Source organism: Molothrus aeneus, chromosome 3 (assembly GCF_037042795.1).
Source record: "Molothrus aeneus isolate 106 chromosome 3, BPBGC_Maene_1.0, whole genome shotgun sequence".
In the NCBI taxonomy this organism is placed as follows: Eukaryota; Metazoa; Chordata; class Aves; order Passeriformes; family Icteridae; genus Molothrus; species Molothrus aeneus.
This window is the reverse complement of record NC_089648.1, coordinates 87,083,769-87,100,278: the sequence shown is the minus strand read 5'-3', so window position 1 is coordinate 87,100,278 and position 16,510 is coordinate 87,083,769. Positions and strand designations below refer to the sequence as shown.

Sequence of the window (16,510 nt, the reverse complement as noted above, 5' to 3'; positions counted from 1 at the left end):
GCTGATACTTAAAGTTTTTATTTGAGATTTTAGAAATGTGCATTGTTTGAACTTGCCTTTCTATTTATAAATATTAGAAGGCAACAGTTTGCTGTTTCAGTGGCCCATCCAATTTAGAAGTTAAAGAATTTGTCACCATTAACACCTGAAAATCCTACTCCTTTAGTAAAAACAGTAGTTATTCATACATTTAATGTTCATTTTCAGGGTCATTAAATTTTCAGCTAAATGAACTGCTATAAGTCTATGGAGAGAGCTTAGGGTTGCACTCCTTGGCTTGGTCAAAATAACCCAAGGGCAGTGAGACCCCGACTCCAGAGAGGAAGGGGCAGCAATCTTCTGCCATACCAGTCTACAGCAGCTCCACTGTCTGAGGAACAAGGCTGCAAACGTGTGCAAGATGGAAAGCAAAAAGTGAATTGCGCATCTGTGATGTGACACATGAAGAGCCCATGCTTGTCTCCTAGGAAGGCACAATGAGCTGTCTTTGTCCCCAACACGTCTGGAAAGATGTATCTCATCTGCCAAATGGAAAAAGTAGGTGCTTGCATAAAGTTGACCTTTGAGTGGGAGTGTTTCCAGTGGAGCTCCCTCTGGAGCTCCCTCTGCTTCTGTTAGGTCCTTGCTTTGACAAGCTGGAATCTTCTTTACAAGTTGAAAAGGTATTGAGCAGTATGGAAGAGCTGAATCATTACAGAATAATTCAGGGTCCAGTGAGGAGGGTGTTAAACTGGAAGGACATAACTTTGCCATGATAACATCATTTAGGTTGGAGCTTTTGTTTACAGTAAAACCTTTTACAAAAATTCTGTAGTACAAGGACACTTTCTTAAAATGGGTACATTTTCCTCTTATAGGTAGACTCTATCAATGATTAATACTATTGTTGACTTCTGAGCAGGAACACTCCTTCAGTAAATAAAAACCAAGAGCAATGTAAAACAAAACTTTGGACCATATTGACATTTTCATGGAATTTCAAATTTCAAGAACTTTCGTTACTTTGCACAGAAGATAGTTGGCAAAATCCTGTTGCCACCCAAGTCAATAGAATCAACTTTCTCTCATGGGGTCTTTTTATAAATGTTGACTTTAGAAATGCTATTGATTTCTCAAGCAACTATTGCAGATCTTTCGTGAACAAAACAAACAGATAAAACTGAGTAATTACTCAACTTTAGCAAAAGATTACATGGGCCTAAAGTAATTGTATTGGTAACTATAATTAGTCATTTATTAGTAATTGTAATTGTAGACTTAGGATTTTGTAAATCATAGATGAATAAGGGTAATGAGGACATACTTTTAGCCCCTCCACACAATGGTTTTTTTTTTTCAGATTATACAGGTACATATGCCCAACATTCAGTCTAAAGGTTCTGACTCAGTAAAATTCTGAGACTGATTATAATACTATTCCCACATCATGGCCTAGGCAAACACTAGCTTCACTTGAAAGGAAGACAGTAGGTATCAGAAATTATTGGCATATTGCTTGCTTATGTTTCAAAGAGTATCCTTCAGACCTCCTCCATTTAAAATGCACTGGTTGTAGTGGAGGATTTCACAAGGAGCAGAATATCACTTATTTATTTTCTTACTTTCACAGGGAAGTCACAGGTCTTACTTGGTACATGCCATAACAGAATGATGCTAAAATTACACAAATGCTATTCTTCTGAATAAAAAGGTACCTCTATTTTATTTGTTTGTTTGTTTATTATAATTTCCACTGAATAATTTGCTTTGAGGAAAACAATACAAATTACTAAGGAGAAACTAGCAGCACATTTCCCTCATTTCCTCTCTTACTCCTTCCTAGAGGTGTTTACATTTCACAGAGCATCTGTCCCTCCATTTGGGTTCTTTTGCAACTGCACAAATCACACTTACTTTCTCATTCTGAGGGGGGAACATTGCAGGAAATGTTAAGTATGAGCCTATATATAATTTTAGATAAAGAGAGTAGATAATAATTTAGATAATATAGGAGAATGATCTAAGGGTCTTATGATAGCAGTAAGAGTAATATTGGACTTATGACTTGGCAGATTTTTTCCTAATCAGTTCATCATCCAAACAGAATTCACTGATAAAAAAAAAGAAGACATATTAAATTAGGATGAGGATTTGTGGGTTATGAAACTCATAAGGTGAGAATTCAGTATAAACTGTTCTTAGAGTCAAGATATGTTCCCAAATAAAAAGGAACAACACAGGTGCCTGAAAGATGTTGTGATTTTAAAAATCATCAACCAAGACCTTCCTTGCTTTTTTTAATGCACTAGAAAGAGAAAGCATTATAACATACAATTCTGAAAACCCAACCACAGAAAAAACAGAAAATGGTGAAAATATGTTAGTTTTTCAGAGACAGCTTGACAACAACTTATCTCCAAGAAGCCACTACCCTCAGGACAGCTAAGAAGGCTGTCCCAAATAACTTGAGCTGCACCTAATTCTGTTTTGCTGTCCTGTCTGTCTCCAAGACAGCATAAATGTAGATCTCCTTCTGTGTATCAATGCTGAATACTTCAGTTTCTAGCAATAGATCTCAGGGGAAACAGATGCCTTTGTTCAGTTCTTCTTGACTGAGAATGAAAAATGGGGGTCATCTCTAGATGCATTTGTGTCTTCTCTGACACCCATTAAAGAGACAAAGAGATTGCTCAGCCTTCACGTGGCCAGCAAGATGTGCCCTGGTCACCTCCTCCTTCTAAAAATGAGATTAAAAAATTGGGAAAATACTGGATCATTTGCTTGTTATGAGTTGAACAGTTCTATGAAAAATGCCTTCTTTTATTTGTAATAGAGAAAAGAGTAAATATGTCATCTCTTGATGATACTTTCTGAGCAGCTTGCGGTGAGCCTGACACAATTCTTCTTGATATTTCTACATGGACTGGAGTCCACTTGCATACTCGTAGTGGCAAAATACTCATTAGTGACAGGCCCCAGGGAACCAGCAGTCAGCTTGCTCAGCTGTACAAAATGATATCTGACACTTTTTTTTCAACTTTAAAGCTAATTATTTGTCTCTAGCTAACACTATTATAAGTCATCCAATAAGACGTTAATCAAAGGAAATATAAAGTGTACTGATAACAGCACTTATAAATCTTCTTTCCCATCAATCGTCTTTGGTCCTTATAAATGCAACCACAGTTTCATCAGATATAGTTGTTCTACAGATCATGGTACAAATTCTCCCATTGTTTTACTACATTTAAGCTTTTTTAAAAAATGTAGATAGAAATTCTGTTCAAAGTGCTTGTTTGAATTACAAGGGAACTTTTAGAAGACAGTTTTAATATATTTTACCTGCCTTGGAACAGACCAAGCTGGCCTCTAACCAAAGGAATTTTGCACTTTTTTTGTGTCTGACTTTACTATGTCAGTACAAGATCCTTCACTTTCTGAATTGATTGTAATAATGATCTTAATAATCTTAGTAGTTAAACTATGTGTCTTGTCTCTTAGAGAATTCTGTTTGAAAGCATCAGTCTTTCCATTAGATTTGCAAAATTCTACCTCAATGTGCAAATTGTAAAGTAGAAGGATGAGACACAAGGATCTAGCTGTTTGCTTCCCTCTGTTTTCAAATACAGGAAAATCATCTTCATCATCAGAGGCTGCAAATATATACACATACACACATACACATGTATACATGTATGTGTATATATACCCATTTTAGAGTTCCTGGTGTACTGCAAATCTGCTTAATCTCAAAACCAAATTCATCCTCAGAAATATTTAGTCCTTCTCACTGCCTTCTAATGATATACCATTACTTCAATAATATTTCCAAAACTTTACAGCTAAGATGGTAAAAAACCAACCTGAGAAGATCTAAAATGTATTCTTGGTCTAACTTCACCTTGTGAGGGCATTTTGGGTTTTTCTTTGAATAGTAGACACTGTAACACCTGCTTTTGAGAGAATCAAGAAGTGGCTCCTGGGAGGCAGAGGAAAGGGGATTGATGGTGTAAAAACAAGCAGAAATGTCAAAGGCAAGGAACAAAGGAGGAGATTTGGAGGGCTGTGATGGAGATTCAAACAAAAAGAGATATGAAACAGCTCCAAGTCCCTGACACCCTGCGCAGAGAGGCCAGGGATGCACAAGAGAATAAGAGGCTACAGTCATGCCTATGTACTCCTGGTGCAGAACTGCAGTCGGTTGATCCACCCAACCACTAAGATATCAACCTCTTTTCATTTTTATCATTTTTCCCCCTTATTTTTTTTTCCAGTGGAAACTGAGATAAACTCTGAGGATATATTGATATGTTGTCAACAAACTCAGAATTCAGGCAAATCCTCCACTTCTAAAATGTGAAGATCTTGACCCTAAAACTCCCACAATATTTTTCAAAACTAAAAGGAAGTTATATGTTTGGTAGAAATGACTGGCAAATACCCATTTCATATATTTAAATTATCATGTGGCTGCTTTCAGACGAACTAGAATCTAATTTTAAAATAATAAATTTAAACCAAACTGTTTTTAAATTTATAATTATAATTCCTATCTGTATTTTTACATTCATTAAAAAACTAGTGAGATCATTGTGAGAATGCACCTGGTAAAAGAGGCTTGGTAGTAAAAAATTCATTCTTGTGTCATAAACATTCTCATACTGCTATTATTGGTACTAAATTATGCTTTCATGGGTGAATTTCTAAAATAGTATTGAAAATCTCCCTAATGAGTGGTGTCCTATTGCATTCCAAAGCCAGAGTAAAGAGTGTGATAGTTAATTGAATTACATATGTCTATTCCAACACTGAGGCTATCATTCATCTTCATGCTCATGTTGGAAAAAGGGACTTGCCAGTGCCAGCTGAACCTTTTTGATTTTCTATATGCTCTGTCTCAAGAGAAAACTGATAATGAATAATAGATTGCATCTTCTCTCACTGAATGAGTTGTCTACAGTGGTAATAACTGTGGTCCTACAGTTTAGACACATAAATGCTGTAGGGAATTGGCAACTGAATTTTGACTTCAAGAAAATTTTTTACCCTTCTTCAAGTTAAAAAAAAAAAACAACAAACTGGCATTGAATTTTAATACTGGGAAAACTTGAATTACATTTTATGTTTTCTTGACTATCTTTTATGAAATTCTTAATAACTATCCTAAGTGTTTCTGGTAGCTGTAGTACCTGATATTTAAAACAGAAGCTATAGTAGTGATTGAAAATTGTGGAATGTGTTATTTAAACATGGCTGCATAATTTACCATTCCCACTTGCTAACATCTCAACAGCACATATCAGGAACTTGAAGCATAAATGTGACTGTTATTTCAAATTCACATGAGCAACAGTTGGTAAAACACCTCTGGGTTTTTTTCTTTATTGATCATTAAGAACAATTAATGTTTATTAGTCTCTGCACTGGAAAAAAAAGTAGGTTTGGAAGCTCAGCACATTTTTACTGATCAACCTTATATGGGCTATGCAAATAGAAGATAAAGCCAGCATGCAAATGCTTAAACCCATTAAATGTCAACTGATTACCTCCTTGGAGATGAGCATCTCATTTTCTGGAATAGGCACCATGGAAAGACTGGACTGCTGAGCCAAGATGTCACAGGTTGGAGAGAGCATGAGGTTAAACACAGGAAAAAGAAATCCATTATCAGTTCAATTTCTATATAAAATATCACTAAAATTTAAAATTAAAGCCAATACCCTCAGACATACTAAGGATAGCAAGGCACTTAGATCTGTGCTCAGCAGACTCTCACTACTCCTTGTCTGTATTAAAATCTATTTCAAGGTATGGCCTGTTTTCTGTTATATTATATTCCCATAATTAAAAGGGTGCGGAAGGGATAAATCCCTTTTGAATTTCAAAGAGGCATCTCAAGTAAAAATCACAGCAAAAGCGCCTACTTTATGATACGTTTAGTATGAGATAATGCACTTAAAGTTATTTATAACCAGAACCATACCAACATCAATGAGAATTTAATTAGAATGCAGGTAAATCAGCTCGAGTTTACAAAGGCAGTGTTAAGATCATAAGCTTGTGACATTTTCTTATAGTGTGACACAGAGACATCATGTTTAAAGAAAAGGTTGCTAAAAGATGTGGGTGCTTGAGTATTCTCTAAAAGATTGGAAAAAGCCTGCTATTTTCAGTGTATCAAAGGCATTCATTTATTTTGGCATTTAGATCAAATAGTAAACCAGCGAATTATATGTTGCTTAAAAATATTGCTCTTCTAAGAAAATTGATTTTTACACTGTGCTTTTTGAGAAGTAGAACTGATCTGCTAAACTGGCTGTGTACACAAAGAAATATACTGAAGTGGAATATACTCTAATTTTCTGCAATTACTTTATATATTCCTCTCTTCCTTTGCAAATTTTCCCTGATTTCTTTCCAGAGAAGAAGGCATCTACTTTATCGACAACAGAAGCTTTGAACCATTTAACTTCTTTTTTTGTGATTACTATTCCCAAAAATGAAAAGGGCAGGGAACAACTTTAGGCAACAAGTTTATTTATTCAATAGATTTTTATAAAGGAGTAAATTTAGGCAAAAGAAGGGTAAGGAAGGGGTAAGGTGCCTAGGTCCTCTCAGTGGCAACATCTCTCCCTCTGACACTCCTGTGGCTCCCAATGTCAATCAGGCCAAGGCTTCCCCCAGACCTTACACCACCTCCTGCTGCTGCACACACAGGAGGTGTTTGATGGTCTGCGTGGAACAGATGTTCTGCCTCCAAACCCAACATCCCGTGATCACCAAGCCTAGGCAATCCTTGATGATACACAGGGTACAAAGTTCTAGCAACACCTGTGGCATCTTGGCAAGTGCAGCCCATTGGAAGAAACCCTAGAGTTGAGATATTCATTGCCTCATCAGAATATGGCACATCTGTATCCCAGACAAAGTAAGAAGGGTCAGCCACAAAGAGAAGAAGGAAAGTATTTTTCATATTCTGTTCACTTTCTGATGTACAGCTAAGCCCTCTGAGAATAATTCTCCACCTCTCACAAGAAAGAAAAGCTCCTTAGTCAGGCAGTGACCTGAGAAAGGAACACCTCAAATTGCACAGAGAGAAAATCAATGAAAAATGCACTTCTATTGTGTTATCTCATCCCGGCCTTTCTTGCTGGTACTCACTGCCTGCTCTCTTAACCTGAAATGCCCCTGTGAGTCATGATTCTACCTTACCTTTTTTCTTGAATATGAGGTCTCAAGTCCATCCTTAGACCTGACAAAAGTAATTACCTTTTTTTGTCCAAGAAAGAGATTTCTTCCCTTATTTTGATAGCATCCTCTTTTCAAACTAAAGAGCCAAACTATGTGACAGTCTCCACAGGGAGGAAAATTATTTCTATTTTATGAAGAGGTACTCTTAATATTAATTGGTTTGGAGATATTTAATTAAAGAAGGCAAGGAATTCACCAAGTAATAATGAAGAAAAATAGTTAGTAAACAATATTGAGTCCCCTCTGTTTCCACAAGGCTTCTCTGACCAAAACCCCTTGAAGTTATCATAGAAGAGTCTATGTTTTCTAATAGCCAGGTGGGTCTAGTCTTAAGGAAGCAACATATAGCTCATTTGTAAAGAACTTTAAGTAGTACTTTAGTGAATATAGAACAATAAGCCAAGGGCTGCACCCTTTTTCTGCTGAAATAACACTTAGTCTTGCAGGTCCCTGAAAGGAAGGTGTTCAGATCTTGCCCGAAATCATACAGTTCTGCCTCTGCCAGCTGAAAAGGAAACAAATGCCTTGGCCTGGCTGACATCAGCCCAAAGACCCAGAGGCTGATTGCATGTGTTATTTCCATCAAGTGTCAGTGTAAACCAAAATGTGTGTGCCTTGCTTTAGAAAGTGTACCATACCTGTCCTGAGTTTAACCAAAAGGTTACAGAATCTTGTTCTTACTGATTTTTCCTTAAAAATACGATTTTTTTGTGTTCTTGACTGCACACAACACAGCCAACTTCAAAGTACTACTTCAGAATATGAAGTAGGCAGCATGAGGCTGGATTAGCCCTTTCTTACTTGACATTGTGTCACTATCTCCCCTCAGAATCATACAGGAATGTGCTTGTGTCCACTGATCTGAGATGTGAATGCAAGTAGGACTTTGTACTTTTTAAGGGTGTATAGTATCAGTGAGACCTCATCAAACTCTGTCATTGTCATTCTTTCATCTTCAGGTCAAAGCAGCTGGCAAGAAGCCCTATCTCCTATGCAAATGTGAAAATATTGTGTCTGTTGATGGTAGAAGATGAATATTGCTTTTATAATTACCACTCTTTCCTGTGACAGTTACAAAATTCTGCATTACTCCTACAAGGTTAATCAAAAATTTTTAACTTTTCCAGATGGTACTCAGATTTCTCTTAATGTGGTATTTTTTCTTTATTATTTCTAAGAACAGTGAAAGAGCAAACTAGACAAATCTGCATTTGTGACTGCAAAATTGTACTGAGGAGAGTAGATTATCTTTACAATATATAAGTACTTGCAGGATGTAATTTCAAAGAGAAATTATACACCTGCCCAAAATAACCTCTTACAGACTAAGACAAGGCTTAGAAAGAGGTGGTTATATAATATCTTGATTAGACCTTTGCTCATTTAGTTCTGTAATCAGCAAGACATATTTGCCTTTAAAAGGTCATTTGATCTTTATTGTGCTATGAATCACAGCTGCCTCTGAACTAATATAAAGCTTTCTGAATTGTTCTCAGTGTAAGATGTTTTTCATAAATCCAAGTCGCTCTCTGGAGGGTCTGCAACCTTTGCTAATTGAGGCACCAGCTTAAAACTGGAACCACTGAGAGATAGCATTCATAGGAAGTAAGAATATTTCAACTATATTAACCAGAGAACATTCACATTTACACTATGCCGTCAAGTTACCCTTTGAAAATAAATTAGACACTCTAGACCTTTATTAAACATATATACATTCCTTCACAATAGGAAAGAAAACTAAAAACACTAATTTAAACATGTACAACAAGCAAATATTTTCATAAAACAGTTTTATGTCTCTCTGCTTTATCTGAGTGACAATGAACATGAAATACTCAGTACCAATAAATGGTAAACCACCCACAGAAGTACATAAATGAATACTTTCAACTAAGGGGAAAGAAAATAATATAATGTAAAGGGTCAATTTATGATTAAAATGTCTCTAGTCTTTTTGAGATGACACAGTATAAATTCTATTTCAAAGATTCAGTCCTTAAGCACCAAATTCTTTTGCATCTTGTACCTCTATAAAAAGGAAAAGTAAGGTAGAAATAGGAATCACAACACATATTTACAATGTGCCTTCAGACTTACGCAGTAAACCATCCTGACAGACTTGAAAATCCTTATTATACACTATTGTAGCCATGTGCTTTTATTTTGAAGATTTCAAAACTCTTTCCAGGTACTGAAAGTACCTGCAAAAAAGAAACAACTCTCACACAGGCACTGTTTCATGACGGGTTCTTAACAGACACAGGCCCAGAGGTCTCCAGAGTGCAGTGAGACTGAGAGATTTGAATCTAAATAGAATGAATCATAAAACCATAGAAAGGTTTGGTTTGGAAGGGACCTTAAAAATCACCTAGTTCCAACCCCTTTGCCTTGGGCAGAAGCACCTTCTAACTAGACATATTCTAACATATCATATTCTAACTAGACTAGCTTGCTCAAATCCCCTCCAATCTGGTCTTGAACACTTCCAGGGACAGAACATCCTCAGCTTCTCTGGGCAGCCTAACACCAGAGAATACCAGAGGCTGGAAGAGTTACAGGGCTTTGCAGTAAGGATTCCTTATCTATAAGTGGAGTGGGAGAGAGATGCATGCAAGCCCAGCAGTGCACTATTTTTCCTTGGGCTGCTTTTTCCCAGATTGAGTTTAACTTCACATGCAGGGCCAGTCCACGATGGACTTGACTGAGGATTTTCTGCCAAAATTATTTTTCAATGAAAAATACTAGCAACAACAAAAAAATTAAGCTTTCTGCAAAATATGTTGATTTCTCTTGCAAATTCTTGCTAGTAATTTAGAAAATTAAAATGAAGCATTCAATTGCAAGAAAACCCATCTGCAACAAACAATATTGTGTTTTCTGTCTTGGATGTTTCATTTTGGACCACTTGCATAAAATACTAAGATGCATTTCACTATTGACTTTGTGGCAATCATGTTAAGAGCCTCTATTTTCTGCTGTGGCTAATGAAGCACTGCAATTCCTTGCAGGGCTGATTTCACTGTTGGTTATGATGGGAGCTGGTGGTCAGCAAGGATTTTCATCACCACCCATGATGAACACTCAAGGCATGAGAACCACAACCCACACATCCATAGGGTAAGGCAGCAGAGACAAACCGCTTCTAATCACATGGGTTAGAGCCATCTGCCTTGAGTTAGTTCATGTAACCTAAAGGATGCATATTGGTTTCTGGAGTATTCAAATCTCTTCAAAATTTAATATGTATTGGAAAGAAAATGTCAGAATTTCCAATAACACAAGTGTTTGAAATTTCCCTCAGCATATTGACTGTGAACTATTTATTTACTCATCAAAATAGTCATTGCTTAGATGCTTCCTGCCCAAGGAAGGGGCTCATTTCTAATTGAATGAAAACATCCAAAGAACTCTAACCACTTTCCAGGTGCCACTGTGAAATGAATTGGATTTAATTTTCAGATCTGAATTTCCCCCACATATTTTATTAGCAGATCAGCTACTAAACTGAAAAATCCCTGTTTTCTGAGCAAGTGTCTGATGCAAGAGATCTTTTCCCTTAGCTACTTTAAGTTCAAACCAGAAACTTCTAATGAATCTTCAAGAGTGAACATCTGTAATTGTCACCTATTATATAAAAATTTGCATTAAGATCATATTCTGCCAATAGGATAACTATAACTAATTATATCTAGTTTTAACTGAGAAAAAGAAAAAGCTAGTTCACAACATCTCTGTAAATCAGTAAATATTGACCTCTTGAATTCAAGATCTGAGTACATCCTTGGAATTTTACCAGAACTAGTTATATTTCATGCTTTTATCTAACATAACTGAAATTAGAGTGAATTGAGACTCTATTTCAGAGTATACATTATAGAAATACTTGCAATAAAAATGCCCATATAGCTCTGGGTGCTTTGGAATATAGCTTTGGGTGCTTTTCCATTAATTATGATTTTCTTTTTCCTTTAGGTCTTGCTTGTTCACTATCTTCAATTGAAAGTGCACAAATACAAGTTTTGTTTCTCATACAGGTTTCATACATACCAAATCTGATTTGGTGTTCTTCATTCAATTACATATTTCTGCTAATGTTGTTAATAAGAGCCTTTATCTCTGGATTGCTTCTGTTCTTAGAAGTGAGTTGTTAGCTAGGACCAGACTTTCTATTATATTTGGGAATGTTTATTGTATAAAAAATGTCTGTCTGAAATCCACTTCTGATGGCAGAAGACCAGATGCCATCACCCTAGAAAGCCAGATATAAGGCTGAACTCACTCAAATTTTTATTAGGTAGAGACTTCTAAGAATGAAGACAAAACATCTTAAAGTGCTATTTGGTGCTTGAGACTGGTTTAATCTGTCCTAGCAGAGACATCCAGTATAAAAGAAAAGGCAGAAAGAAATAGAAGTGGCTGTAATTATGTTTCAAGAGGAAGCTTGAACACTCCTGGGTGTCTTCACTGGGAAGCATGTTTTGGTTTCTAAGCATAGAAAGTGCCTGCTGGGGCTCGATCCCATTGCATTGTGTGCATGTTTTCTAAATGAACAGCAGCACACCAAAGAAATGCCAGGGTGCTACCCTCAGCAGCTTCTCCTACTGGAAATAGGACAGAAAGGCTCTCAAACTTGTCAAACTGCCCAGGCCAAAAGAGGTGACACCATAATCAATTCCTTTCTCTTTCGTTGGAAGAGCTGTCTCCAGAGAAATGGGTGGCTGAAGTCATTCCAAGTGGTGCCAGACTTAGGACACCTCCATTTAAGGGGCTGTTCCTGGGTCTTCTGTTGAGCCTAAGATACCTTCAAGTTCTGTTGCTAATTCAATGGCTTTTGAAAGAAAGCAATTGATTATGTTTAGAAAGTTATGATCATTCTAAAAAGTGTTTCAAGAGAAACACCTTTCTTTAAAGATGAGCTGAGCAGGGACTGTAGACACATTTTCTGAAGGCATTATCAAACTAAGTCAAAAATGATAGAAATATCATCTAAATATGATATCATTAAAATAAATCATTAAGCCCAAGAATGCTATAAAACAATATACAAAGAAGACACAGCAATATTAATCATTAATATTTTCCCAACAAGGAGGTCCAATTTGTAGCTCAGCACTAATGAACTGACTTGTTTACCTCTGATATCTGTTTTTACACCAAAGCAATTTTTCTGGGTCACAGATAGTAGATTGATCAACCACAATACACCTACACAAGTGCAACATTTAAATAACAAAGTTCAAAAGAGAGAAAGAAACTGTCTTCTAGAAAATAAAAGCCGTTGGAATGATGTCTGGGAGAAAAGTGCTTTTCCATGGCAACCTTGAAAGGCTGCTGTATTCACAGAATGTCACTTCCCACTATGCTACTATTAATCAAATACAAACTCCAATGAGTAGGAGATTGCATGATGAAGTAAACACCACAGATTTCATTTAAAAAATAATAAAGACTCCCTTTAAATATTCTGCTTACCTATGAGCCTGGAGACCTGCAAGTGATTATGAAAAGTTGACACTTTTGGCATGACTGCATTTAGTGGTTTCAAGAAAATTCCATTTGGACCATTAAAGAAAAAAATTAAATTGGCTTGAGCCCAAATTTGGACATTAAAGAGAACTTGTCCTCTGCTACTGTTATAAGTAATGCCTGGCCAGACAGAAATGGTAATTTTTTTAACATTTCTCACACTGCTTGCAAGAAGGCAGTTCCCTCCAATCCATTTTCAAAGGCTGTGCTCCTAAATATTTAACAAATAGGGAGATTTTCACAGGAGTGTTCATAAATCGTATATTCAGCCCTTGTTGCCAGAAAGAAAAGTTTGAAAGGCACTGGAGACTTAGAGACTGAGGGAGCTGTACTCATTCATTTCTTGCCTCTTTGCATGAGCAGGTGATTCCTTTCTCCTTCAAAAAACAGCTGATTTTCTAAAAGCTAGTGGTCTCTGCCCTGAGAGGTATTTACTGTGCCTCCTACAAAACACAGAATCTTAGAACAGCACCGATTGGAAGGGCCCAGCCTTTTGAGGGAAATAGAGCCTAGGTGAGGTTACCTAGCACCTTGTCCAAACACATCTTGAAAACCACCTGTGGTGGGGATTCTATACATCCCTAAAAAGGTTGTTCCAGTGATTGGTCCCTCTCATTAAAAAAAAAAAAAAAAAAAATCTTTTGTATAACAAAATTAATTCTCTCCTACTGCTAGTGGAACCTATTGTACCTTGTCTTCTTCATGTGGCTCCATAAGAAGATAAAGCCTCTGTGCTCTCCCTGACTGTTTTTTAAGTACTGGAATCTTGTGAAGAGGTCCTCCCTGAGCCTTCCCTTCTCCAGGAAGAAAAGACCTAACTCCTTCAGTCTTTCCTCATAGGGCAAGTTCTCCTTCTCAGTCCTTTGATCACATCTGTGGCCCTTCTTTGGACTATTACCAGCCTGTCTGCATATTTTTTGAATTGTGGGGACCAGAATTGGACACAGTATCCCAGGTGCAGAGTTGTGCTCTTCCACATTTCTCCCTTAAAGACTGGAGGGATTCCCATCAGAACCATGCTTTGGAGCAAACCACAGAGCTCCACATTTCCTCTGATTCTCCATCACTGCAACACTTGTATGTCATTCCTTTTTCTTGAGTTGTTTTGTTGCAATCAAAAGCAAAAGGAGCTTTTTAAATAATAAAGCTTTTGAATCATATAATTATTAAAGTCTGGGGAGTTTAAATAAGAGCAGAAGCACCTGGTGGCTGGGCAACAGAGTGGAGAAGGAGAGGACAAGAGAGATAACAGGTCAAGTAAGAACAGAATCAGCTCAGTGAAGTGGACAACACTTTTATTTCAGAAGTAGCCTGTGCACAGATGTGAGGAGAGAGACACAATACCTTAGTTCCCACTGCCTCCTTCTATCAAATCTTAGAACCACATTGTGAAATTATTTGGGACACAGATTATGTATTTCATCACTTCAAACAGTTAAAATCAACAAAAACTGCCCGGTCTATCTTTCAGCTTGATCTCTGTAATTTCATCACCTATGGAGATTCAGGTACTTCAAAAAAACCAATCTGGCACCAAGTCAAGCCTGCCTAAACAATACCACAATAAGCATTTCAGATCAATACAGCTGATATTGTCTTATACCCCAAGCCAACAAATGACATGATCCTGGCTTAGGTCCTTACCATATCCAGTCTCCCTAATATAAGACATAGGTAATCATTTTGGTTGTTTCCATTTCCCATTTCTGATGGAACACTGGTTTAAGGTAATTTTTTAACAATAGTGCATGTGGAGAATAACTTAATTCAGTGTGACCTCCTGTCCTTTTTCAATACTGCATTTTTAACATATTTAGAATGGTTATAAGAATTTATACCGGCTGGTTTTGCCCTCTAGTGGAAGGTGAAGCAACATGTTTCTAATTACAACAAGTAATTAGAAACTTATCATTCACAGATTGACCCTGTGGACACTGACCACGTGTTTACTGGGTGGCTGGAGAGACAGCAGGTGAGACACTGCATGTTATTCCTAAAGGATGGCAAGTGGAAAGGGGAAAATCCAGGCAACTAACAGAGAAAATAGTCCAGGTTTAGTAGAGAACAGAAAGAAATTCCCATGCTGTCAGGATGTTGTTTACAGAATGGGTCCAACTGTTTGAAATGTCAACACTTTATCCTGTGTCTGCTGCGCTATGTTTTCCGCTACTGCAAGTATTTATGACAGTAAATTTAATAATTTCTTTTTAAAAATATTATTACCTTAAGACTTTAGTTGGGTGGTACAGGAAATAGTAGGCAAATATCGTTAGGAATTTTATCAGCATATACTGACTCAAATGTTAAATATTAATTATGAGAACAAAATCAAAATTAATCTTCCTTTGTTTATCAATGAATGTTAATATTATAGACCAAAACAGAAGCATAAAAAAAAATCTTAACTGATGAATATTTGCTTTTGGGGTGAAAAAAACTCTGTTTGTATTAGAATAGCCCAGTATTGACATCTGATTATTCTGTTTGCTAAAGGACAGCTGACATGATATACCAAAAAATTACACTATCTTAGTTACCTTCAGACACCTTTTTCCTGACTTATTCACTTTTCTATTCAAATTTCTGAGTTTTTAGCATTGTTTTCATTAGCAACAGTAAAAACCCATTTTCCTTATAAAGCAATGGTTTTATTGGTCATAGGAACTATTTATTTGTTCATGTGAATGCCTACAATGAACCACGAAACTTATCCAAAATATTTCATTGTAAAATCTTTTCTGCCTAATTAAATATGTCAGCCCAGTTCAGTAAAAATTTAAACAGAACTTTGTTCTGCTTAAACCAGTCTCTCAGATTGGAAAAGATGCTTTTGTTCAGGTTGCCTCAAAGACAGAATGGAAGGTTGATTTTAGTTCTAGTTTTATTTCTGGCTCATCCTCATAAGTGGGTAAAATAGCAAATTCTGTAAATCCCACAGGATGGAGGGGCCAATATCAACCACTATTGATGCTGCCTATTAACCTAAACCATGCTTCTAGTATGGAGAGAGAAAGGCATTTCCAGGTTTTGCTTTAGAGTCTGATCGCTGATCAACACATATCCTCTGCAGAGATTACACATTTTTCAAAGCAGTCTTGACTCCCTGTCAAGCATGCCTGAAACTATTTCACCCTGGTACTTCCCCTGAAGAGGAAACCAGGACACAGCCTAAAGAAACAGCACCCAATGCCAACATTTTAACCTGTTGCATCCCAAACAAAGTACACTGTACAGCTCAGAGTGGGACAGTCTCTCCTGGAAACAAGGTTTGATCATTTCCAGCCAGATTCTGTGTTAGAAAGAGAGGAAGTAGAAGAGATGCCTCTGAGAGGTTTCAAACAGCATCTTTTATGAACTTCCACAACTGATGCTTTTCTAGGGCAGGGGCTCTCTTGAGGTACTGTAAATACCTTGTGTCAGCTGCTCACCAAAAAGACTTCAATTTAGGCATAGGACACAATTTTCACCTTACAAAGCTCATTAGCCAGCCCTGTTACCCACACACCTTGGACTACAGTTATTTTTGTCCAACTTCTCCAATGCTGCTTCAAAGAAGGTAAAAATGTCAGCAATAACATCATTCACCTTGCATTGGCAAGAGAAAACTGCTTGTCAGGATGACAGAGCCACTGGAAAAGTCTGTATTTCTCTCAATTAGTCTTCCTTTGCTCGATCACCAAGGAAAAAATAAATACCCCATTACTTTAGTGAGGGGAAATGTTAAAACTAATCTTAGCATGAGGGATGAAAT

The 16,510-nt window shown here is 36.9% G+C and overlaps 1 protein-coding gene across 1 annotated transcript in view; it reads right to left on the bottom strand.

The window, feature by feature from the left end:
- Positions 1 to 16,510, bottom strand: part of MLIP (muscular LMNA interacting protein) — a 103,928-nt gene that overhangs the window by 4,076 nt on the left and 83,342 nt on the right. The window contains exon 12 of the mRNA XM_066545878.1: positions 5,526 to 5,582. Coding sequence (XP_066401975.1) covers positions 5,526 to 5,582 — 57 coding nt within the window. The remainder of the gene's footprint in view (positions 1 to 5,525; positions 5,583 to 16,510) is intronic.